Source organism: Poeciliopsis prolifica, unplaced genomic scaffold (genome assembly GCF_027474105.1).
Source record: "Poeciliopsis prolifica strain line A6 unplaced genomic scaffold, Auburn_PproV2 SCAFFOLD014, whole genome shotgun sequence".
Lineage (NCBI taxonomy): Eukaryota > Metazoa > Chordata > Actinopteri > Cyprinodontiformes > Poeciliidae > Poeciliopsis > Poeciliopsis prolifica.
This window is the reverse complement of record NW_026562389.1, coordinates 8644821-8671507: the sequence shown is the minus strand read 5'-3', so window position 1 is coordinate 8671507 and position 26687 is coordinate 8644821. Positions and strand designations below refer to the sequence as shown.

Genomic DNA, 26687 nt, shown 5'->3' with positions numbered 1-26687 from the left:
GTTGAATGTTGTGGATGGATCCACACAGAGTAGTGCGTAATTGTGAAGTAATAAGTTGCATGGCATTTAAAATGTTTTATAAATAAAATATGAAGGGTGGTGAGTGTTTGTATTCAGCTGCACTGAGGCTATACTTTATAGAATCACCTTTTGCTACGATGATCTGAAGGCTTCACCTCCTCCCCTTCGACTCCTGACCCATTTGCTGTGTTTCTTGGTTTTTATTTTGGTTTTTTGTCGGCAATGTTCTCAAATAAACCTCTAAGGCATAAGTGGGCGAACTGTTTGCCAAAATCGTGGCACCAAATGGAAAATAACAAAAACTAAAATCAAGCAAATAAGTAGTTTATATATAAAAGGGATTTTATTCATTGTAGATCCAGAACATAAAAAAGATTTTGCTTGTTTGTTGTAGTAAAAGAAAAGCATCTAGTTTTCCAATTTTTTTTGACTTGATCAAACAACTTTATTCTCTGCTTATTCTCTCTATAAAGCAGTGCTTCTCAAATAGTGGGGCGGGCCCCCTTTGGGGGGCGCGGTGCGATACCTGGGGAACAGGCTTTTTTTTGGTATAAAGTATAAAGTGTAATTGCGCACAGTAGGCGGCAGTGGCGCTCTCATTGTTACTTCTGTCACGTTTGCGACAGTGCAACATTTTACGACTTACAAGACAACAGGTTTGCCTTGGTTGGCAGTGTTACGTCAACAAAAAGCTCCGACTGCGTTCTGTCTATGGCCTCCGTTATTCAACAACCCAACATGAAAAAGTTTTTCACAGGGATGAAAAGAAAAGCGGAGAGAGACAAAGATAATGAGACAACAGAAAGTCAACCGAAAGCTAAGAAGAGGAAATACGACGAAGCGTATTTAGCGCTTGGCTTCACTGTGACTACAGTTGGAGAAGAGGAAAGACCGGTGTGTTTGCTGTGTCTAAAAATGCTCGCAGCGGACAGCATGAAGCCAAATAAATTAGCGCGTCACTTAAATACGTTACATCCCAATCACGCCGATAAGCCGCTAGAGTTTTTTCAGCGGAAAAAATGTTAATAAGGAAAAAATGTTATGCAGAGATGGATAGTCACGGTGGGGAATGGGGGGCGCGAATAGTTTTCTTCTTGCTAGGGGGGGCGTAACGGAAAATAATTGAAGCACTGCTATAAAGACAGGGTTTGGGTCATTTTCTTTCAAAATGTCTACCATATTTAGTCATATTTAATAATTTAGCTTTTCAATAAAGTGTCTGGATGGATGTGGTTCTACCTATTATAAAAGTTTGGTTGTAAAACTACAAATGCTTTATGTCATGCTTTACATTTTCCATTCCAAGAAAAATGTGTCTGTAATAATTTTACCCTGATTCCACATAGAAAGTCTCCATCGACATCAATCATCTTTACTGAACAGGTCAAATTTGTATTACTCGTGAACTGCAGTTTGGGGCCCACAAAATCAATGCAAGGGCCACAAATGGCCCTCAGGCTGCAGTTTGGACACCCATTTTCAAAGGTCTTCACATAGAAGACCACTCATATTAAATTGCATTCATATTTATTTACCAAACAAGTAACTTTTTAAGGTATATTTGCACTGGGGTTATCATTGTAAAGACAGTTATGCACCACACTTTTCAGTTTTTTCTAAAGTCATTTACTTTTTTCCTTCCACTTGAATTTTTTGTTCTTTGTGTTGCTCTGTCACATTAATATTAGAGAAATATACATTGTAGTTTTAAGAAATGAAGTGAACAAACAGTCTGAGTAATTTTTCTCGTCACTGCAGCCATCACCGTTGTTATCAGCAATCTTCTGCTCTCTGGTGAGAATCGTGGTAATGTCACAATTAAACCCCTCATGCAGCAGCAGCCCCAGCTGTAAATCTGAATGAAATTGAGTCATTAACCATGGTAATGATTACCTTTAGTTTCTTCAACCAAGGAGTTGCTGTAATTTCTCAGTGTGAGGACAGAAATCGGGTCTTTACGTGTTAACGAGCCCCCGTTGTGTCGTCTCCGCTGCTCCTTTTGTTATTTCCCGATTGTGTTGTTTCTCTGGTGGAAAACATCCGCCTGGGTTTCATCTCTTGATTTACTTGTGTTTGATCTCATTTTGTGTGTGCATGTTGTCAGGAAAGAGCTTAGACAACAGCTCACTTAAGGCGCAGTCCAGCACAAGTTCCCAGCCTGATAGCACTCAGGGCTCCTCAGCTGCTGTGCACTGTAAGTCAGCATGGACGGCCAGGTTCAGCCTCTAACATTCAGATCTTATACCAAAAACAACATTTCTGTTGTTTTTTTGGGGGGAGTGGTTTTCCATTTGATCCTTGCATGGACTGAAATCATCCACCTGCTGTTGTTTAGCGACACAAAATCCCAGAGGATCCCTGACTTTTGCAAAATGAGATTTTTGGATTCTAACCTTAGCCTCTTTAAACATTTACTAACAGCACTGAGAAATGAACAAATTAGGGCTGGGCAATAAAGCAGTTTTATTAATTTATATTTTTTTATTTTATTTTTTTATTTTGATGTTCTGAAAATCAAGATGTTTTTCTCCAGTGCAGTCTTTATGTTTCTATAGTTCATAGTGATGCTGACATGTCCAGTGCGGCCATCTTGTTTGCTCTACTTCAAAGTCTAAATAAATAAAGATGGAATATAAGGGCAGATTATGATTTTTTTTTTTAAATTGCCAGAATATTAAGAGAAAAAGGTAGTAATTTTATGATAACTCCTTCATGAAAAATTTAAATTAGAATATTGATCATCGTAAGAAGTTATAGGACAAACTTAATCTTCTAACACACCAGCATCAAACTATTATCAGTTGTAGGACTTTGAGCAAATTACATACAGACTGAAATAATTTCTTCCCATTGAAAAATATTTTTCCTCTTAATTTTAAGACATTCTTCTGGTAAAATTGCATCTTTATTTTGTCGCCTTTTTTTTTTTTTTTTTAGGAAAGAAAGCGAGTAAAAAAAATTGTTAAATTATATCTGGTAGAAAAGAAATTGGAGGTTTAATTTTGAAGCCATATTGCCCAGCCCTAGAACAAATTAAATTGCTCTCAGTTAAATTTTCTCAAGTCAATCCTCCAGCCGTTTTCTGACTTACTCTATGGTTCCCTCTCATGGCGTCAAATAAAACAACAATAGCGCTGCTTAATTCTCGCGTTGTGTTATTTTTCGCACATTTCCAAGCATGGATTTTGTCAGAATATTATGCACAAAGTGTAACAAGGAAATGTTGTATAACAACTTCTCACAGCGAGGAAGTTTGTGGATTCTGGGGGTCGCTTTGAAATTCAAACGCCTCCATGTTCCTTCCTTCCCAAATTCAGCTGCTGCGAAGTTCGCTGACCTGCTGGGCTCTGTGCGTAGAGGCTCAGGGCCCATCACCGACGGAGAAGGTAGATCCAGCACTCCGCCGCCAGCCGCCCTCTCCGCCCCTTCCCCTCCACACACCCCTGTTGTCCCCATGCAGAGTAAGTGGGCAGGAGCCAAAACAGACTCAGCAGTGAACGACCTCTAAATGAGAGTTATAGTCATTTATCTGGCATCTGCTTTTCCTCTGATACCATGCCAAGATGCTGCAAGATGAGACACTTGGACAGACTACAGAACAGGGTCAGAACTGATGTGGAACAAGGGAATTGAGAAAGCAGAAATTTAGCGCCGTTATGCATGCAAACTTTGAACAAGATATAAAAGTGGTTTTAAATGGCCACAAATAGAACTGCTGGAAAAAGATTTAAAAAGCTGCATAAAAACATTGATAGTTACAGGATGTCCTCAGTAAAAGAGTCTTTAAAAATAATGGAAAACAGACAAAAAGATATGATATTTCACGAAAGTTACTCTAGTGTTTAGTACAAAGGCAGTCATTTTTCACCCCCAAAAATAAGCAATAGCCTTTATAAGTCCACTGACAACTCTGATAAAGGTGGAAAAAGACCCAAGAGCAAAGTTTTTTTTAAAACATAAAAATACCAAATATGAAAATATGTCAAAAGACAATTTATGTAAACTGTGAAGAAAAAGAAAACTTATCTAGAAGTCTTGTTAATTTCAAAACTAGAAGAAAAAACAAAATTAATTACAAAATAACACATTTTCTATGAAGCTGTTAACAAAGTAAATTTTGTAATGTTGTAAACTATATATATTAAAAAAGTAAAAGTTTATTCAACCTTCTTATTTAAGTCTAGCTCCATACATTTTATTCAATCACATAGCACATTAACTGTATTAAAAAAATACAAATTCCTTTTATAATCCACCCAAAGAGGAGGATTTGAAATGAAATAATTTCTGCGAATCAAAAACTATTTACATATTTAATAAAATAACCTAATTTGTGAAAATGCCGAAACAGCTTTGAAATAGACTCAAAATTTGCCCCATTGCTTCATTTTTCTGATCTTCTTCATGTTTTTTCCCATCTTATTGTTTGTAATTTGTTCTACATTCCTCTATCATTGTGTCCATCCGTCCGTCCCTCCTGGACCCTCTCAGTGTCGCGGCTCACAGACCTGGTAAGCAGCGTCCGCAGGGTGCCGCCGCCGCCCGCTGCACCCAACGGCGACAGTGCCTCGGCGCCGGCCCCCGTCACCAAGCCGGCCCCTCCACCTGCACACACCACTCCCCCACCTCCTTCCCACTCCCCCTCCAGCCCCTCCTTGTCCTCATCCCAGAGTGAGTACTAAGCCCTACAGCAAACCCCGCCCCCTTGCTGCATGGTGGCCAATCAGAGGCTGTGATCAGATGACTTTGGACTTCAGTTTGGGATTGATGCTAACATCTGGATAAACAGAAGCATGTTCTGCAGAGTGAAGTAGATCATGTTGATCTAAATGCAGATGGTTTATGTTTTTTAGCTTCATTAAACCTCATTGATGCTCTGCTGCTGACTGCAGGTGGCTGCTTTAACTTATATTTCAACACAAAAGGTGGCACTGCTTGTGACGATATTGGATGATGTGCCATGTATGTGTGTGTGTGTGTGTGTGTGTGTGTGTGTGTGTGCGTGTGCATGTGTGTGTGTGTGCTCTATCAATGAAACAAACTCTTTGTTCAGGATCAACATCCGGAAGTTGCTGAAATTTTTCTCTTGTTTATTTTATAACTACATCTAATTATTATTTTAGTAATCAATTATTCTGTCGATTAATCGGGATTTTTTTTTTTTTGCAGATTTTTCATTTGACCACTTAAGCTTATTTTAAATATTAGAACTACATTAAGAGATGCAAATAAACCAATAATTGAGTTCCTTTTTAAAATAAGAAAATAATCCGTTTTTTACCTACATTTCAACGACATTCCTTTAGTGAATGTTTGTTGATGCATCTGTAGTCAAAAAAAACATCAACATGTGAACAAATCTGTCTTTTCTGTAACGTCAATACAGTGTCGGTCTGATCTGTTGATTATTATTCTATTAATCAATTAATAATTGGACAGGAAAAGCTGCTTAAAGGGGAGTTTCTTTGTACAGATTTTAAACTCCAAAACATTTGAGGAGTTCTGGGTAAAACAGATAAAGTTTTTCATCTTAAATGCATTTATTTTTGTATGTTTTGGCTTCATTACTGTTCAGACTATGTTGTTCTTTCAGCAAATGGCTTTTTTTTAAGTCTGTAGACTCCAGTCAACAATTGATTGATTACTAAATTAGTTATGATTCTTTCAATGATTAAGAAATCATTTAATTCCCATTTTGTCTTTTCATTAATTCTGTAAAATAAAGTAACTGCTGTGTGTGGAGTCATGGCTGCTTTTGCCAGAGCATCTGTTTGGCTATTTTTAAATGACTAAACTAACTTCCTTCCTTCAGTCCAATTCCTGTTGTTGGTTATCTTTGTTTATACGTCTTTCTTCTGTCTTCTGCAGCGCGCAAACAAGAAATCATTAAGATCACCGAACAGCTGATCGAGGCCATCAACAATGGAGACTTTGACGCTTACGCGTGAGTCTGGGATCTCTTGAACGTTTTGTGTCATTTGAATAATTTGGGGTCTTGAAAACAGGACTTGCTGTTCTGTTGCCAGTAAGATCTGTGATCCTGGGTTGACTTCGTTTGAGCCGGAGGCGTTGGGAAACCTGGTAGAGGGAATGGATTTCCACAGATTCTACTTTGAGAACCGTAAGTTATAAACATTTGTTTTCCTCTGATTTGTCTAAAATCCTCTATTCCTATATTTAGTCCACTTTCTCTAAGACCTAAGATTCCCTTAGATGTTAATTATGGTAATTAGAATAATATATGATGTGACGCCTTCCAATATCAGTGGAACCAGTTGAAGCTAAAAATGCCCCTGGAGAAGTTCTGGATAAAAATTTGTATTAAATGCAAAATGTATATTTATTTTATGGTTTAGATTTAATTGCTACTCTTATTGTGGTGTTTTTCTCAGCAACTGGCTTTTTTTTTTTTTTTTTTTTTTGAGTCTGTGTTCTTCAGTTAACAGTAAATCGATTACAAAATTATTTCAATTATCAATTTATTACAATAAATCAGATTAATTGTTTCAAAGCTAATTGGATTCTCAATGAGATGTCCAAAGTGCATCTCAGGGGCCATTTGTGGCCCATTTGTTGCCACTGGATTAGTTTTGTGTGGCCCCTGACCACAATTTAATAAAAGCACAAATTTGTTTTTTGTTTTGTGCTTTTGTTTACAATTTCACATAAAATACATAAAGTACATTGAGGGCTGTTTTTGAGAAAAATTAGAAAACCTTCCAGGAGTGTAAATTCCTTTCCTCTTTTTATCTCCTTTCTCTTCTTGTATTGAATAATCTAAAGTAAGCAATGTCTTTTTTTGTCAGTTTTGGCTAAGAACAACAAGCCCATCCACACCACCATCCTGAACCCCCACGTCCACCTGATCGGCGAGGACGCCGCCTGCATCGCGTACATCCGGCTCACTCAGTTTGTGGACAACCAGGGCCGGCCGCGCTCCAGCCAGTCGGAGGAAACGCGTGTCTGGCATCGCAGAGACAGCAAGTGGCAGAACATCCACTTCCACTGCTCAGGCGCGCCAGCTGCGCCTCTCCAGTGAGGTACGAGCCAGCCAACTGGGCAACACGGCAGCAGATGGCCGCCTCACTCACAGCATGTTTTAAAGTCTCACAGGAAGAAAATGATCAGTTCCTTCAAATGTATCGGCAATCTTTATGTAGATTTGTAACGAACCATTCAAATAAAAATATTTTTAATTCAGTAGCTTAATTTTACACTGAAAATGTTTGGGGGAAAAAAATAACCCAACTTGAATCTGAAATGTAGTTTTGAACTGTTATTCAGTTTCAAATCTTTTTTTTTTTTCTCAATTTTTTATTCTGTTTCAAAATAATTTTCAGTTCCAATATTTTGTCTCAGATTTAATTTTTTTCACTTTATGAGCCCAATTTAGCTCCATTTAAATCCTTAAATTGTTATCAAACTAATAATGCTGAATTAATTATTGAAATTATTATTAATTATATTTTAGGCAAGAAAATGTTTATTATTTTAAAAAGTAATTTATTTATTTACAAATTATCTATTTCTAATTTTGTATAAAAAGACTTAAATGACTAAATGAAAAAAATGCAGAAATTGGCAATTTTCAAAATGTGATTAAATCCTCAATCACCAAAATAATTGATTGTTAAAGTGATTGTTAATTACTGCCATAATACTTAAAACCCAGGGAAGCAAACATTTATAAATTAGAAGTTGTTAAAAACTCTGATTAACTTTAAAAAGCACATCATGAATGGAATTAAATGCTTTAGGTGCTTTTATTTTGACGGCATCATTTGGGATACCAGCTGCAATCCCATTTGTCATTTTCTTATAAAAACAAGTCAGTTTAAGATTTTACATTATTCCGCGGCAGTAAAATAAAAATAGTTTCTTTTAAGGCTTTTTGAACGATTTCACCAGGAAGGTCAATAAATGTGGCTGCTGCACTGGGTGCTGGTTTGTCTGTGTTAAAAGTTTGATACCATTGAAACACCCTTGATTGGAGGCTGAAGACCTTCAAACATTGGAAGGACAACTGTTTGTCTCCCCTGGCTGGAAGAGAAAGGAGGACACAAAAACACCAGGACAAGTCTGCAGTAATGTCCTTGTTTATCTTTAATAAATGACACTTTTTTTCAATCTCATAAAAGCAAGAGAATGAAACAGAGACCACATCTGCAGAAGGCCTGTGTATTTATTTATTTTTATTATGGAGGATGTTTTCTACACCTATTTCTCCTCTATAAAATTTGACTGATTACTGGTGGACAATATGGATTTAAAATGTTATCACAAATAATTTGATATTGAACGATACATTGTCCCAAATGTTACTGCGATAAATGATAATATTGTTGTTTTGAGACTGTTTTAAGTAACAAAATGGTAATGGCTTAATAATGCCAAAACACATTTCAAAGATTAATAAACTTTCCATGCTAAATTTATTTATTAGTGGAACTGGGAGACATTTCAAATATCCAAAATAAATAAAGAAAATAAGAGAATCAACAAATAAAAGGAATTATTAAGTCTCTGTGAACGAAATTGTCATTAAAAAAGGGCTAGTTGAGACCAAAGCATGAGGCTGAAGACTTTTTCCATGCAGTTTTAGATAGAAAGAGAGAAAAGAGAAAAACAATAAATCATGCATATGAAAATGATTAAAATTGTTTTAATTTATTTATTGCTTATTTTGACAGACCTATTCATTTATATTTGATCCATCCTTTATATCATACGGAAGTATGATATAAAGAAGTGAAATGTGAATCACTAACCGTACACAGTACCTGGATTTAATAATTTATTCTAACTTATTGACATTTTGTGATACCTTAATTTAAAAAAAAGGTGAAGAAAGTGGCAAAACTAACAATTTTGGGGGATTTCAACACCTTTAATTGAAATTAATGCTGATTATAAATCAAAATGATATTAATTAATAGAGTTGTCACAATAAATAATAAACAATACAATAAATATCCATCCTAATGCAAATTATTACAACAAAAAACAAAATGTGAAGAAATAGTTAATTTTGCTTATCCCTCTGTAGCAAGTCCTATCTGTGTTTTAAACTTGGACAAAGGTTCGAGTGAAAACCTGTGATCTGTTCTCTTTTCAGGGTTGAATGCTGTAGTTGTGTCTATCAGGAACGATTTGCTGGAGAGAAAAGAGGAGGAAGAGGACGGGATGAAGGAACACATCCAGTGTTGACTTGGAGGACATGGCTCGTCACGCCTCAACAATCAAATCCCTCTCTCACTGGACTCCCAGCCTCCATCCCCCAGCATGCACCTCTGCTTCGACAACCGTGACCCCGCCTCTGTCTGCATCCACAAAATAAGCTCCTGAGGACCATCGCTCTACATCTTCTTTTTCTTCTTCTTCTTCTTCTTTTCCTTGTTCTTCTTCTCTCCAGCTCACTGAGTGTTTGAGTCGGGGTGTGGCGCCCCCTACCAGTGGTCTCTCTCCCACCCCCGCAATATTTTTGTGACCCTCTCTTGTCCTCCTGTGAATCCACACCTGTGTGACATAAACACTGCACTGGAAATACAGTATGTAAAGTTTTAAGTAAAATCTATAATTATCATTACTATATTATGATTACTATTGTTACACATTTGCAATTGTATATGTAATTTGTATAATTCAGATTTCCTGATGCCAGTGGTTTTTAGAGTTGAAGAAACTTTTTTGTTTTATCTTTTTAAGGAAGCATGTTTTATTCCCCATAGTAACAGTGGCTGTTTTCTTGTTTTTTTATTATTATTATTATTATTGTGGCTGTTAAGTGGAAAAGGTTTATTGGCCATTTTTATAATTTGCTTCTTCTACGTTAGCTATAATACTGCACTTGAAGTTCAAACGTTGGTTTCAGTATCTTTACTTTTATCGTTCGGTTGTTTTTTGCTGCTTTTTGGATGGGACGTTTCTGAACGTAGAGTTTGACTACACGGCAGGGGTCAGAAGTTTACATACAGTCAAGGATGTGATTAAGTTTAGGCTGTGAGGGATTAGTTTACTTTTTTAGTGTGGAATAGGGGGGGAAAAACACGTCACTTTCATTATTTTAAAAAGCAAGAACTGGGCGCACAAGTTTGATTTTACTGTGGATTTCCCCTGATAGCACAACAAATTCAAATTTATACATACAAGCCCCACTAATATCTGGCAAAGCAAGTTGCCTTTCTACCAAACATTAAGCATCTGGCTCCATATTTGATCCATCTTCTTACCGGTTTATTTAAACTGGTTTGTTTGGTCTGTCTATTCAACAACTTAATTTTTGTTGGGTATTTACGTCTTCTTTTTTTAATAATTACCTAAACTTTGTGCAATGCGTCGGTATCACTGGCAGGAAAACTCCCACCAACATCCATGCCAGATGGTTCAGTTTACTTGGGTTTGAAACAATAAGAGAGTTTAAGTGGCTAGATTAGATAATCTTATAGTTTTGCCCTCTAAGTATGAGAGAAAATTCGCAATTAATTCAAATTTCTTCTCAAAAGTCCATCTGGTTGTTCGTTAAAAGTGAGGGAGCTGGGGAAAAAGCAGCGTAAATAAATCAAAAACTGATGAAAGTAGGTAAACTTATGACCAGATCTGAACAGGATGTGTTGGTGAGCGCGGTCATGCTAGGTAGCGACGTAGCAGTCACAGTCCACTCCAGGTAACCGAGCACAATCAGAGGAACCTGCAGTTGATTCTCAGCTGCCCTGCAGAAACACAAAATCTGATCAAGTTGTCTAGTTTCCAGTGCAAAAACCCTTTAAACACTTTCAAATAAGACAAAACTAATTTATATGCAGCTTGTTTTAAGTCAGTTATTTTTGCATATTGATACAAATTACTACTTGCTGTTTTCTTTCACTAATAAAAGACATTTTTCTCATGTTATAAGTGAAATAATCTTGCAGCAGAACTATCAATCAAGTTTATTTGTGTAGTATATTTAATCAACAAGGCAGGTCAAAGTGATTCACATCATAAAACAAAATTAATTTTGTCACCAATTGAGAAAGTAGTAACAAATATGACATTTTGTCAAGTACCATCATCAATACACATTAAATATGCTGGTCAATATTTCATTTATTGTGAAACACTGACTTAAATGAATTCAGTGTTTCGGCTGTGTTGCAGTTTTCTGGAAGTTTGTTCTAGAAGATGAATGCTGCTTCTCCATGTTTGGTTCTAGTACTTTTTCATTCGCAATTGACTTAAAACAAGTTCTTATCTTCCTAAAATGTTGCTTAGAAGTTAGTGTCTTATTTCAAGGGAACTGAGATATTTTCACTGGAAACCTTACAGAAATACTTGATAAGATTATTGTAGAGGTTGTGGCAGAAGAGGCTGAAGCACCTCAGTAAATCAAGAAGAAAACTTTCTTTTCCACCTTTCTCTTACCTGCACTCAGGAGCTCTGATTCGTGTTTTAAAGTTGCACAACCTACAGAGAAGAGCATGTTGTCTAGTTGTTTTCTACAAGCATCAAATATAAAGTGTCAGATGAGGAGGAAGTTCTGCTGACACCTCCCTCTGTTTTCAGTCAGACCTGAAGCTCAGTGACTCATCCTGAACCTGCTTGGGGCTCGTTTTATTTTCGGTGCAGACGGGGAAGCTCAGCCGGTGTCTTCTGCTGTTGCTTGGAGACGGATGAACACCCGCTTGAAGCTCAGCGCTCCTTCTTAAAAAGGCAGAGTTATTTTTAACCTGCACTGCTGGCTGAAACACAACAGCAGGTTCTTTTTTTTTTTTTCTTTAATTGAAAGCGACAAAAGAAGTCGGCGCTCTGAACGACAGATCCTTTCGGATTTGTGTGACCTTCCTCGTTTCTGAAGCCATAGAGCAGAAAGCTGGCGTTACTGCTGCTTTTTTCCAAATGAAGCACATTCAAAAACTAAGACTCCAACCTGCAGCGGTGGGGAATCATGAAGGTTGTGTTTGCTTGGTGCTTCAATCATGTCGGTCTTTTAATACAGTGTGCAATATATTTGTATGTGCATGTAGATTTAAAGCCTTCAGTGTGTGCTCTTTGAAACCCTGGGGGAGGTTTAGGAGGCGTTTTATGAGAAACAGCAACGGGCCTTGAACCCCAGGATGACTTTTTTTTTCATGCTTTGTTTTTTATTTTTCTGTGCTTTTACTTCATTATGTTCGGTTTGTGTACAGTGTTATTAGCCTTTCATGACATAAAGTGCTTGTGCCAGAGGCAGCAGGGTAGAGCACAGATGGACTTTGCAGCACTGAAAACTGATGTTTGTTTTAGAAGAGGTTCGACTCGCGATCAGCTCCGCTGTTCTTCGTCCACCACTAGCTGCCTTCGCGTTTTGTATCACCGCTCGGTCCGAACAAGAGATTCAGAGAGACCCAGCTGTCGGTTTGGTGAACAGTCCTCAGGTTTTTATTTATTTTGAGTATTTATTTATTTATTTTAGTGGATGTTTTTACTGTGCTTTTTTTTTTTCTTATTGTTTTCCAATTGTGCAAGTACTGTCTGTAAAACCTGTTCTTAAAGGGATAGCACACCTAATTTGGCCGACATACAATGAGTTGGGTCTATGGAGTGTCAAAAGTTCAAATATTTTTCAAAAAATCCAGAAAATTGGGTGTGTAATAATTAATTTAATACCCTGTCAACCACATTAATATCCAAATCTGAAATCCACTAATCAAAGGTTTAAGGTAAAAATATATCAACTTATTTCATTTACTCATGCATTTGAGCACACAGTCAAACTTATAAATTATATTAAGAGATAATTATTGTATTTTTGTAAATATTTTTGTTATTACCAACATATTTGATTTATTGTAACGCATTATAAATGAATAGTAAATCCATTAATTATCTACGTATTTTTTTGCAAATTATAATTAAAAGACTTTAAAGTAATAATTTATTTTCCTTACTGAATTGGGGCACATTTGGACTTCCGTAGTTATTCTGAGCTACTGTTTTCAGAGGGACACTTTATGACTTATATACTTGTACAGGATTGTATTTTGCGTCAGCCGTCCCTCGGATGTTTCAACACTTTCTTGACTTTTGTCAGACGAAGCCTTTTTCCTCACCACTGAGTTTGTGTCGTACTCACGTCTCATCCAGTAAGGACACTCTTGTCTACTTCAACATGTTTTAATACTAAGAGGTCAACCCTTCTCCAGAAAAAAAAGAAGAAATAGCAGCATGTACAGTACAAAGTGATGTTTTCTGTTCTTAGTGTGTTTCTAGCCTTGAAAATCAACATAATAAGACTCACATATTTAAAACGAGGGAGTTCACAGTATTATAGCACTGCTGCTAGCAGCGTATCTTTCATCTTCTTTGCATGACAGTCAAAAGGACACTTTTAGTTTTTTGGTGTTTTTATTTGGGTTCTCATTTTCTACTGAATGCTGGTAAACTCGACCTTTCTCTATTTTCTCAGCTTTTTAAGTGCATATAACTATTTTTGTCTCCAGATGATATAATGAAGATGATTAATATGGTAAGGATTATTATAATCATGACTGTGGCACTAAGGATGACTATGATAAAGTCGACATTGATGAAGATGATGTGTTGATACTTTTGCATGCTTTTCTGTGGGTTCTCAGTGTTGTCAGTGCAGCCAGCAGGAGGCGCAGTCGCACCACATGAAGCACAGAAGATGTTTTGTATTTCGTCCAGAAATTGGATCAGAAAGACGAAGCGGCTCATTCAGGCTGAGCTCTGAAGCCGCCATTTTCACTCTGAACCTCTGCGTTTTTTTGGGGTTTTTTTTTTGTTTTTCCTGCAGCAGCAGCTAAGTTGCTCTGACAACACTGAGGTGGTTTCTCTTCTGTGGGAGTCTCTCTTTTTCCTGCTCCCTCCGTTTCCAACCTTCTTCAATCATTTCTCTGCAGTCGGCTCTTTCCGGTTTCCCTTTGTCTCTTTTTGTCAGTTTGGCTTTCTTCTGTATAATATTAACCCTCTAATTCTCCGCTTCTTCAGATTATTGCTCTGTTCTCTTACGTGCTACACGTGTTTCTCTAACTTCAAGAAAATGTGTTAAGGTGTTATCAATAAAATGAGTTTAAATAGAAACTTCAATGTCTTTCTGTGTTTTAGTTTCCATGAACAGACATCACTCCAAATGACAAATGTTTACATTTTTCAATTTGATAAAAATAATGTAGACTATTAATATCTGCACAAGAAAAAAGAACAGCAAAAAATGAATAAAATGTAAGAAAGGAAAAGAATTTCCAAATGCTAAATATTAGATTTAATATTCTGTTTATGGTAAGAAGAGATGAGCGTTTATAAAGAGGTAAAGATATATATAAAAAAAACATAAACACCAGATTCCAAATATATATTGCAGTATAACGTCTCTCCTTCCCTTCTTGTCATCAGAGTCTTTAACCAAACTCAAATACCAGTCAGGATGATCTCCCACCTCCACATCCCAGAACCAAAAACATTCCAGTATTTAGTGTTTCTCTCTTATTATCAGGAAGCTGCTGCTCTGTGGGAATTGAGTTTTATGTCTCAGCTTTGCATCTGGTATTCGTACCATGCAGCAAAAAAAAAGGAAAAAAACAAAACTAAAACTAATACAATTAGTTTGTGGCTTCACTGTTCACATTGATCCTATCAGCATCTTAGTTTCACATATTTTGAGATCAGAAGTTTTAGCATCACCTGCAGGATAAACAGTAAAAAAAGGGAAGAGTTTCTCAGTGAAAGTGACTCTGTGACTGTAGATGTGAGTCATGTCTTCAGAGTCGTAGAAGGAAACGTCCCCCATGTCATAGTCCAGCTGGACTCTGATCCTCTGGAGACTTCTTCACTACGACACTCTTGACACCATTAGTGTATTCTCCATCACGATGCCCTAAACACCAGATTCCATCTTCTGGGGTAACATCTCTCCCTCCCTTCCTGTCAACAGATTCTTTAGCCAAACCCACAATCCAGTCAGGATGATCTCCCACTTCCACATCCCAGCTGTTTCCCTGAGCTGAAGCCCTCAGAACCAAAAAAATTGTTAAATTTATTGTTAAATTAATTTATTTACACTTGATGTAGAAACATTGTGAAAATTTAGGGCTCAGAGTGAATAAAACTTTGCAAAAAATTATTAATAAGCTCTGATGGTGACATTATAGAAATCAAAATACAAAAATATTAAACAATTTTTGACATCATGTTGTAAAGATAGTTTTTAAAGTATTTTTTTATTATTATTTTTAATCAGGATATTAGATTTTCCTTTTGAATAGAAACAAAGTTTATGTCAAATCAGGCAAAAAAAAAAAAAAAGCTCTGCAGGAGCAAAATCAGTTTGTGACATAAATTCCCTTCAATAATTTCAGTCACATTGATCCAATCAGCATCTTAGTTTCACATATTTTGATCTCAGATGTTTTGGTATCACCTGCAGCTCCTATATTAAAATAAGGGAAGAGTTTCTCAGTGAAAGTGTCTCTGTGACTGCAGATAAGAGTCATGTCTTCAGAGTCGTAGAAGGAAACGTCCCCCATGTCATAGTCCAGCTGGACTCTGATCCTGAGGAGACTCTTCTTCACTGGGAGAGTTTCACCATCAACATCAGTGTATTCTCCATCACGATGCCCTAAACACCAGATTCCATTTTCTGGTGAAACATTTGCTTCTCCCTTGTCAACAGATTCTTTAGCCAAACCCACAAACCATTCAGGATGATCTCCCACCTCCACATCCCAGCTGTGTTTCCCTGAGCTGAAGCCCTCAGAACCAAAAACCTCAGGATACTCATTGATTCTCTCTGGATTATCATGAAGCTGCTGCTCTGTGTTTCCATGTCTCACTCTGGTCAGATCATCAGACAGATAGAGTCGTCTATTTGCAGTGTTTGGGTCCAGAATGATGGGACTGAAGTGGACCTGGTCCTTCATCTTCTCCCAGACTCTGAAGGACAGGTTGCCCAGGTGTTTGGCCACATCTATCAGAGTTCCTGATACCAGCTGTGGATCTGGCAGTGACCTCTGACCTCTGGCTCCACTCTGAGTGGCTTCATAACTGCTGAGGAACGACACGTTGTCTTTCTGCAGCTCTTCTACAGCAGAGATGCTGTCTGACAGAGAGGAGATCTGCTCCTCAATCCTCTTCATCTCTCTCATGATAGTCTTCCTCTTCTGCTCTTCTTCCTCCCTCAGAGCTGCCAGTCTGGACTCCTCTTCCTCTCTCAGGAACTGGTGGAGCTTGTTGAACTCTGCTCTGATCTGTGTCTCTGTGGACAGCAGCTGCTTCTTGGAGTGTTGAATCACATCATCATATTTCCTCCACCTGTTTGTGTTTGTTCCTCTTGTCCTGCAGAGACTTTAAGTCAGATTTCAGCTGCTGCTTCAGCTCACTGACTGCTTGTTCTATAGGAACCACTTTGTGACTCTGGTGGAGAGAAAACTCACAGACAGGACACACAGCTCTCTGCTCGTCTTCACAGAACCAGTAAGGAACCTCTGAGTGTTTCTCACACACCACCTTCTTCTCTTTCTTCTCTCTTTTTCCATCTCAGTTGAAGCTCCATTCTGTTTCTCAGCAAACGAATCAGCGAGTTCTTTGAGGGACAAGTTGATGGACGGATCCTCCTTTGACGATCGTTTACAGATGGGACAGTTTTTATTTCCAGTTTGTTCCCAGAATTCCTGCAGGCAGCTTGAGCAGAAGCTGTGGTTGCAGCTCAGAGACACAGGATCTCTGAAAGTCTCTGAACAAACATGGCAGCTCAGGTAATTTTCAAAAAGAGCGATTTTCTCCGCCATTTTAGTTAATTTCTTCTCTGAAGACAGTCCTCTTCTTTGTTCTTCAATAAAGACGAGAGGCTTTTCTGTCGCGTCGTCTTCCTGTAAATATATTCTTTTTAAGTTTTGTTTACCTTCTTTGGGTGGAACTCATTGAAATAAAACTGATGTTACACAACCCTGCCGCTAGATGGTGCTAGTTCCTTTTTCTGAGACGTTTTTCTGTCCGTCAGGTTTTTTGCTCTCTTAACTCAACTTTTGCCCAAACTTGGAAAAGCTTGTTTACTCCAAAGAGACGCAGGAACAACTCATCTCAGGGACATCTTTTATTTATCCTTTTTCTTGTCTTTAGATGAATCTCATCGACAGCATATGAGCAAAACATGTGCTCACATGAGCAGTGGTTCACATGAGTAGGTCAAAGAGTAGGCTGAAAATCTACAGAGAAACATTAATTACAATCACAATGAGTTCATTTTAACTAATTAATTTCTAAAGAAATGATTTAATTTACTTGTAAGTTAACAGTGAATAAATAAATAAACTATATTCCAAACAGTGCAATTAATTTGTTTCCAAACACATAAAACATTGCATCAAATAAATCTATTTTGGTCTTTTGAATGCAATTTGAATGATGTAAACTGTGAATAATATCCATTCCTACCAGTGGCGTCTTTGAGGAAGCTTTCAGTTGAGGTTCTTTGTCTGAAGAGATCACTGTGAGCACAGGTGAGCCAAGTTACCTCATAGATTTAACTGCTGAGCTTGAGAAGTGAAAGGGATGGGTGCACTTGATTCTTTGTAAGGTGCGTGCCATTTGGGTGGAGATGCTGAATACATCCAAAAATGTACCATTTTGTGTTTTAACTTGACAGTCAGTATTTAACTTGTTTTTCTTGAATAATATTAATCCTCTAGTTCTGATTATTGCTTTGTTTCTTGCACTGCATTTCTCTAAATTTCAGAAAAAGTGTTATCAATAAATTGAATTTAAATAGTCCGATAGAGTCTTTGTGGGTTTGTAGAACCAACAAACCGCAGAGTAGATGCTTACTACTGGCAGAATGAAAAATAATAATAATCACATGGATTTAGTTTATGTGAACTCTAAGAAAAATGTATTAAATATTTTTCTGCAATAACTTAACTAAACATATTGTTTTCCAACAATTTCAAAGAGAAAACAACAAAATACAAATATACAGAATATGAAATGAAAAATATTAAAAATTACATTTGACATTTTGAATATGATTTATGATATTTGAAAAATGAGGAAAAACTACATTTATATAGTATGCTGAACAGTCTAGATAAAGTGTATAAATAGGCATAAATATATATTAAAAATAACTAAATACCAGATGAATTAACAGTGAATTGTGTTTTAGTTAGAAATTGTCTCGGATAGTTGCCCCCTGATTTCTCCCTAAAATTACAGTGAATATCAAATGTGTGCATGCACTGTAAAAACAGATTGATTGGGTTTTCTTTTCCTCACTTAAAAAAGTGTAAGCATTTCCCTTTTAGCATTAGTTGGTATTACAAAGACATTGTGATTTGCTAATGACCCTAGAAGATCAAGCTGCACCTAGAAAACACTCTGTAGTCACCAACAAGATCCTGGCATAGTTCTGACTCTTCCTTTCAGAATAGGTGGAGTTCATTCATGAACTGGTTGGTTTTCTGTCACTGACCGACTTTTAATCACAATCCACAAACTGGCAGCAGGACTGATGTCAGAATTTTGGGAAGAACTTCAGGACTTCAGGCTCCTGCTGGGGGTCAGCAGGGGTGCTGGTGCCTTTCTCCAACTGTCAATGGGCGAGAGGCGGGGTCAACCTGGAGGTCACCAGTCTGACACAGAGCAACACAGAGACAGACAAGACAAACGACCATATACACATTCACACATAGGGAGAATTTAGAGACCAATTAACCCGACAATTATGTCTATGGACTGTGGGAGGAAGCTGGAGTACCCAGAGAGAAGCCAGGCATGCACAGGGAGAATATTTAATGAAGGGAGATATTTAATTGTTTAAACAACTTTTTCAATAATTTTACTGTTGAATTGAAAGGTGGAGATCAGTCTGTAGTTCTGCAGTAGAGATTTGTCCAGATTGTTTTTTTTTTTAATCAATGGCTTAATAACTACTATTTCTAAAACCTAGAGGAAAACACCTGATGAGAGCAGTGAGTTCACTATTTAAATCAGATCATTTGCAATGACAGCAGAACTTCCTTAAGGAAAGTTTGAGTAGGATAGTGGTGCCCAAGTGTAGTCCTCGAGAGTCGGCATCCAGCATGTTTTAGTTCTCTGTCTGGTTTAACGCACCTGGATCAAATGATGGCTCGTTACAAGGCATAAGAAAAAAATGAATATGCTGAACAGGTTGTTTACCACCAGGGAGAAAACTAGAACATGCAGGATGCCGACCCTCCAGGACCGACTTTGGGCACCACTGGGTGGGACATCCAGACAGCAAAAGGAGCTAAATTGATTTATAATTACTTCTAGGTTTTGATGGCTGAATTGTGGAAATTTAGTTATTTTCTATTTATTTGTTATATTTGGGAAAATCATTAGTGCTGATGAGCAAATTGTGAATTTCTTTGTCCCTAAACAAAGTAAAACAAATTAGATACTAAGATAAATATGTAAACAATCATCTCATCTTTAATGAGTTGCTAAATCATAACACTATTAAGTTATACTTTCTGAAGTTGGCCATATTCACTAAGTTGTGTTCAGCTTTTTTTCTTAAATTATTTTCTCTTTTCTGTAAATTTATCAGGAGAATCTTTACAGGTTTGAAAGAGATTTATAATTTAATGTTTCTTAAATCCATCAATTAATTTTAATCTGATTTCTAACTAAATTCTTCAAACAACAAAATAATCAAAATTGAAAAATATTTACATTTAAAATAATCCAACTATGTTGGCTGATTGGTATTTTTTTTTTATTTCTGAACCCATCACAAAAGTACATGATACACTTGATGTAGAAACATTGTGAAAATTTCAGGATCAGAGTGAATAAAACTTTGCAAAAAATAATTAATAAGCTCTGATGGCGACATTTTAGAAATCAAAATACAAAAATATCAAACAATTTTGACATCATGTTGTAAAGATAGTTTTTAAAGTGTTTTTTTTTGTTATCATTTTTAACCAGGATATCAGATTTTCCTTTTGAATAGAAACAAAGTTTATGTCAAATCAGAAAAAAAAAAAAAAGCTCTGCAGGAGCAAAAATCAGTTTGTGACATAAATGCCCTTCAATAATTTCAGTCACATTGATCCAATCAGCATCTTAGTTTCACATATTTTGATCTCAGATGTTTTGGTATCACCTGCTGCTCCTATATTAAAATAAGGGAAGAGTTTCTCAGTGAAAGTGTCTCTGTGACTGCAGATAAGAGTCATGTCTTCAGAGTCGTAGAAGGAAACGTCCCCCATGTCATAGTCCAGCTGGACTCTGATCCTCTGGAGACTCTTCTTCACTGGGAGAGTTTCACCATCAACATCAGTTTATTGTCCATCACGATGCCCTAAACACCAGATTCCATTTTCTGGTGAAACATTTGCTTCTCCCTTGTCAACAGATTCTTTAGCCAAACCCACAATCCATTCAGGATGATCTCCCACTTCCACATCCCAGCTGTGTTTCCCTGAACTGAAGCCCTCAGAACCAAAAACGTCAGGATACTTAGTGTTTCTCTCTGGATTATCGGGAAGCTGCTGCTCTGTGTTTCCATGACTCACCCTGGTCAGATCATCAGACAGATAGAGTTGTTCATTTGCAGTATTTGGATCCAGAATGATGGGACTGAAGTGGACCTGGTCCTTCATCTTCTCCTAGACTCTGAAGGACAGGTTGCCCAGGTGTTTGGCCACATCTATCAGAGCTCCTGAGACCAGCTGTGGATCTGGCAGTGACCTCTGACCTCTGGCTCTGCTCTGAGTGGCTTCATAACTGCTGAGGAACGACACGTTGTCTTTCTGCAGCTCTTCTACAGCAGAGATGCTGTCTGACAGAGAGGAGATCTGCTCCTCAATCCTCTTCATCTCTCTCATGATAGTCTTCCTCTTCTGCTCCTCTTCCTCCCTCAGAGCTGCCAGTCTGGACTCCTCTTCCTCTCTCAGGAACTGGTGGAGCTTGTTGAACTCTGCTCTGATCTGTGTCTCTGTGGACAGCAGCTGCTTCTTGGAGTGTTGAATCACATCATCGTATGTTTCCTCCACCTGTTTGTGTTTGTTCCTCTTGTCCTGCAGAGACTTTAAGTCAGATTTCAGCTGCTCCTTCAGCTCACTGACTGCTTGTTCTATAGGAACCACTTTGTGACTCTGGTGGAGAGAAAACTCACAGACAGGACACACAGCTCTCTGCTCGTCTTCACAGAACCAGTAAGGAACCTCTGAGTGTTTCTCACACACCACCTTCTTCTCTTTCTTCTCCTCTTTTTCCATCTCAGTTGAAGCTCCATTCTGTTTCTCAGCAAACGAATCAGCGAGTTCTTTGAGGGACAAGTTGATGGACGGATCCTCCTTTGACGATCGTTTACAGATGGGACAGTTTTTATTTCCAGTTTGTTCCCAGAATTCCTGCAGGCATCTTGAGCAGAAGCTGTGGTTGCAGCTCAGAGACACAGGATCTCTGAAAGTCTCTGAACAAACATGGCAGCTCAGGTAATTTTCAAAAAGAGCGATTTTCTCCGCCATTTTAGTTAATTTCTTCTCTGAAGACAGTCCTCTTCTTTGTTCTTCAATAAAGACGAGAGGCTTTTCTGTCGCGTCGTCTTCCTGTAAATATATTCTTTTTAAGTTTTGTTTACCTTCTTTGGGTGGAACTCATTGAAATAAAACTGATGTTACAACCCTGCCGCTAGATGGTGCTAGTTCCTTTTTCTGAGACGTTTTTCTGTCCGTCAGGTTTTTTGCTCTCTTAACTCAACTTTTGCCCAAACTTGGAAAAGCTTGTTTACTCCAAAGAGACGCAGGAACAACTCATCTCAGGGACATCTTTTATTTATCCTTTTTCTTGTCTTTAGATGAATCTCATCGACAGCATATGAGCAAACATGTGCTCACATGAGCAGTGGTTCACATGAGTAGGTCAAAGAGTAGGCTGAAAATCTACAAATAGGAGAAACATTAATTACAATCACAATGAGTTAATTTTAACTTACTAGTTTCTAAAGAAATGATTTAATTTACTTGTAAGTTAACAGTGAATAAATAAATAAACTATATTCCAAACAGTGCAATTAATTTGTTTCCAAACACATAAAAACATTGCATCAAATAAATCTATTTTGGTCTTTTGAATGCAATTTGAATGATGTAAACTGTGAATAATATCCATTCCTACCAGTGGCGTCTTTGAGGAAGCTTTCAGTTGAGGTTCTTTGTCTGAAGAGATCACTGTGAGCACAGGTGAGCCAAGTTACCTCATAGATTTACCTGCTGAGCTTGAGAAGTGAGAGGGATGGGTCCACTTGATTCTTTGTAAGGTGCGTGCCAGTTGGGTGGAGATGCTGAATACATCCAAAAATGTACCATTTTCTATTTTAACTTGACAGTCAGTATTTAACTTGTTTTTCTTGAATAATATTAACCCTCTAGTTCTGATTATTGCTTTGTTTTCTTGCACTGCATTTCTCTAAATTTCAGAAAAAGTGTTATTAATAAATTGAATTTAAATAGTCCGATAGAGTCTTTGTGGGTTTGTAGAACCAACAAACTGCAGAGTAGATGCTTACTACTGGCAGAATGAAAAATAATAATAATCACATGGATTTAGTTTATGTGAACTCTAAGACAAATGTATTAAATATTTTCTGCAATAACTAAACATATAATCGTTTACCAACAATTTCAAAGAGAAAACAACAAAACACAAATATACAGAATATGAAATGAAAATATTAAAAATAACATTTGACATTTTGAATACTATTTATGATATTTGAAAAATGAGGTAAAACTACATTTAAACAGTATGCTGAACAGTCTAGATAAACTGTATAAATAGGCATAAATATATATTAAAAATAACTAAATACCAGATGAATTAACAGTGAATTGTGTTTTAGTTAGAAATTGTCTCGGATAGTTGTCCCCTGATTTCTCCCTAAAATTACAGTGAATATCAAATGTGTGCATGCACTGTAAAAACAGATTGATTGGGTTTTCTTTTCCTCACTTAAAAAAGTGTAAGCATTTCCCTTTTAGCACTAGTTGGTATTACAAAGACATTGTGATTTGCTAATGACCCTAGAAGATCAAGCTGAACCTAGAAAACACTCTGTAGTCACCAACAAGATTCTGGCAAGTTCTGACTCTTCCTTTCAGAATAGGTGGAGTTCATTCATGAACTGGTTGGTTTTCTGTCACTGACCGACTTTTAATCACAATCCACAAACTGGCAGCAGGACTGATGTCAGAACTTTGGGAAGAACTTCAGGACTTCAGGCTCCTGCTGGGGGTCAGCAGGGGTGCTGGTGCCTTTCTCCAACTGTCAATGGGCGAGAGGCGGGGTCAACCTGGAGGTCACCAGTCTGACGCAGAGCAACACAGAGACAGACAAGACAAACGACCATATACACATTCACACATAGGAAAAATTTAGAGACCAATTAACCCGACAATTATGTCTATGGACTGTGGGAGGAAGCTGGAGTACCCAGAGAGAAGCCAGGCATGCACAGGGAGAATATTTAATGAAGGGAGATATTTAATTGTTTAAACAACTTTTTCAATAATTTTACTGTTGATTTGAAAGGTGGAGATCGGTCTGTAGTTCTGCAGTAGAGATTAATCCAGATTGTTTGTTTTTTTATCAATGGCTTCATAACTACTGTTTCTAAAACCTAGAGGAAAACACCTGATGAGAGCAGTGAGTTCACTATTTTAATCAGATCATTTGCAAAGACAGCAGAACTTTCTTAAGGAAAGTTTGAGTAGGATAGTGGTGCCCAAGTGTAGTCCTGGAGAGTCGGCATCCAGCATGTTTTAGTTCTCTGTCTGGTTTAACGCACCTGGATCAAATGATGGCTCGTTACAAGGCATAAGAAAAAAATGAATATGCTGAACAGGTTGTTTACCACCAGGGAGAAAACTAGAACTTGCAGGATGCCGACTCTCCAGGACTGACTTTGGGCACCACTGGGTGGGACATCCAGACAGCAAAAGGAGCTAAATTGATTTATAATTACTTCTAGGTTTTGATGGCTGAATTGTGGAAATTTAGTCATTTTCTATTTATTTGTTATATTTGGGCAAATCAAAAACAAATTAGATACTAAGATAAATATGTAAACAATCATCTCATCTTTAATGAGTTGTTAAATCATAACACTATTAAGTTATACTTTCTGAAGTTGGCCATATTCACTAAGTTATGTTCAGCTTTTTAAAAAAATATTTTCTCTTTTCTGTAAATTTATCAGGAGAATCTTTATAGGTTTGAAAGAGATTTATGATTTAATGTTTCATAAATCCATCAATTAATTTCAATCTGATTTCTAACTAAATTCTTCAAACAACAAAATAATCAAAATTGAAAAATATTTACATTTAAAATAATCCAACTATGTTGGCTGATTGGTTTTTTTTTATTTCTCAACTCATAACAAAAGTACATGATACACTTGATGTAGAAACATTGTGAAAATTTAGGGATCAGAGTGAATAAAACTTTGCAAAAAATAATTAATAAGCTCTGATGGTGACATTATAGAAATCAAAATACAAAAATATTAAACAATTTTTTTGACATCATGTTGTAAAGATAGTTTTAAAGTATTTTTTTTATTATTTTTAACCAGGATATTAGATATTCCTTTTAAATAGGAATAAAGTTTATATCAAATCAGAAAAAAAAAAAAAGCTCTGCAGGAGCAAAATCAGTTTGTGACATAAATGCCCTTCAATAATTTCAGTCACATTGATCCAATCAGCATCTTAGTTTCACATATTTTGATCTCAGATGTTTTGGTATCACCTGCTGCTCCTATATTAAAATAAGGGAAGAGTTTCTCAGTGAAAGTGTCTTTGTAACTGCAGATAAGAGTCATGTCTTCAGAGTCGTAGAAGGAAACGTCCCCCATGTCATAGTCCAGCTGGACTCTGATCCTGAGGAGACTCTTCTTCACTGGGAGAGTTTCACCATCACCATCAGTGTATTGTCCATCACGATGCAATAAACACCAGAATCCATTTTCTGGTGAAACATTTGCTTCTCCCTTGTCAGCAGACTCTTTAGCCAAACCCACAATCCAGTGAGGATGATCTCCCACCTCCACATCCCAGCTGTGTTCCCTGAACTGAAGCCCTCAGAACCAAAAACGTCAGGATACTCAGTGTTTCTCTCTGGATTATCGGGAAGCTGCTGCTCTGTGTTTCCATGTCTCACTCTGGTCAGATCAGACAGATAGAGTCGTCTATTTGCAGTGTTTGGGTCCAGAATGATGGGACTGTAGTGGACCTGGTCCTTCATCTTCTCCCAGACTCTGAAGGACAGGTTGCCCAGGTGTTTGGCCACATCTATCAGAGCTCCTGATACCAGCTGTGGATCTGGCAGTGACCTGACCTCTGGCTCTGCTCTGAGTGGCTTCATAACTGCTGAGGAACGACACGTTGTCTTTCTGCAGCTCTTCTTCTACAGCAGAGATGCTGTCTGACAGAGAGGAGATCTGCTCCTCAATCCTCTTCACCTCTCTCATGATAGTCTTCTTCTTCTGCTCCTCTTCCTCCCTCAGAGCTGCCAGTCTGGACTCCTCTTCCTCTCTCAGGAACTGGTGGAGCTTGTTGAACTCTGCTCTGATCTGTGTCTCTGTGGACAGCAGCTGCTTCTTGGAGTGTTGAATCACATCATCGTATGTTTCCTCCACCTGTTTGTGTTTGTTCCTCTTGTCCTGCAGAGACTTTAAGTCAGATTTCAGCTGCTCCTTCAGCTCACTGACTGCTTGTTCTATAGGAACCACTTTGTGACTCTGGGTGGAGAGAAAACTCACAGACAGGACACACAGCTCTCTGCTCGTCTTCACAGAACCAGTAAGGAACCTCTGAGTGTTTCTCACACACCACCTTCTTCTCTTTCTTCTCTTTTTCGATCTCAGTTGAAGCTCCATTTTGTTTCTCAGCAAACGAATCAGCGAGTTCTTTGAGGGAGAAGTTGATGGACGGATCCTCCTTTGATGATCGTTTACAGATGGGACAGTTTTTATTTCCAGTTTGTTCCCAGAATTCCTCCAGGCATCTTGAGCAGAAGCTGTGGTTGCAGCTCAGAGACACGGGATCTCTGAAAGTCTCTGAACAAACATGGCAGCTCAGGTAACTTTCAAAAAGAGCGATTTTCTCCGCCATTTTAGTTAATTCCTCCGCTGAAGTCAGTATGTTGAGCTTTAGTCCTCCTGAGTTCTTCTTTACAGATTGGAAAATTTCCTGTCACGTTGTTCTCGTCTCTCCAAATGTCTTTTAGTTTCGTTTTCCTGTTCTGGGTGGAGTTCACTGAATTAAAACTGCTGTAACATAATGTGGCCACTAGTTGGTGGTAATGCTTTTCTCTTTTAAGGAAATGATTAGTTGTAATTAGGCCCGAGCAGCTAAGCGCTGCGAAGGCCTATTGTTTTCCTACTGTTTATTATTATTATTATTAGGCCGAGCAGCTAAGCGCTGCGAAGGCCTATTGTATCTGTACTGTTTATTATTAGGCCCGAGCAGCTAAGCGCTGCGAAGGCCTATTGTTTCTGTACTGTTTCTTATTATTATTATTATTATTCTGCCCCCCTAAAGAGGGGCCTTTTTGGGGGCTTTATCATTTTCAAAAACTCACCAAACTTGGCGGACGCGTAAAGGGAGTTTCAAAATTTTGTATTTTAAGGTCATTGCAAAAATCCCATAAAAAATGGC

General features: G+C 37.6%; 1 protein-coding gene and 2 pseudogenes across 43 annotated transcripts in view; 1 reads left to right on the top strand and 2 right to left on the bottom strand.

The window, feature by feature from the left end:
- camk2b1 (calcium/calmodulin-dependent protein kinase (CaM kinase) II beta 1) overlaps positions 1-14082 on the top strand; it is an 86995-nt gene extending 72913 nt beyond the window's left edge. For 21 of the 43 annotated variants that reach the window (XM_055039793.1, XM_055039786.1, XM_055039795.1 and 18 more), the window contains 4 exons: positions 5890-5965; positions 6048-6142; positions 6828-7061; positions 9137-14082. In XM_055039793.1, the coding sequence (XP_054895768.1) occupies positions 5890-5965; positions 6048-6142; positions 6828-7060 (404 nt within the window). In that variant the 3' untranslated portion in view covers position 7061; positions 9137-14082. Of the gene's footprint in view, positions 1-2125; positions 2216-3338; positions 3483-4512; positions 4693-5889; positions 5966-6047; positions 6143-6827; positions 7062-9136 lie in introns of all 43 variants that reach the window. The other 22 variants (XM_055039770.1, XM_055039765.1, XM_055039768.1 and 19 more) reach the window with 2 other exon arrangements.
- A 707-nt stretch (positions 14083-14789) lies between these two features.
- LOC129366037 (uncharacterized) lies at positions 14790-21677 on the bottom strand (annotated as a pseudogene).
- Positions 21678-24615: 2938 nt separating this feature from the next.
- On the bottom strand, positions 24616-26260 carry LOC129366122 (nuclear factor 7, brain-like; annotated as a pseudogene).
- Positions 26261-26687: the final 427 nt, after the last annotated feature.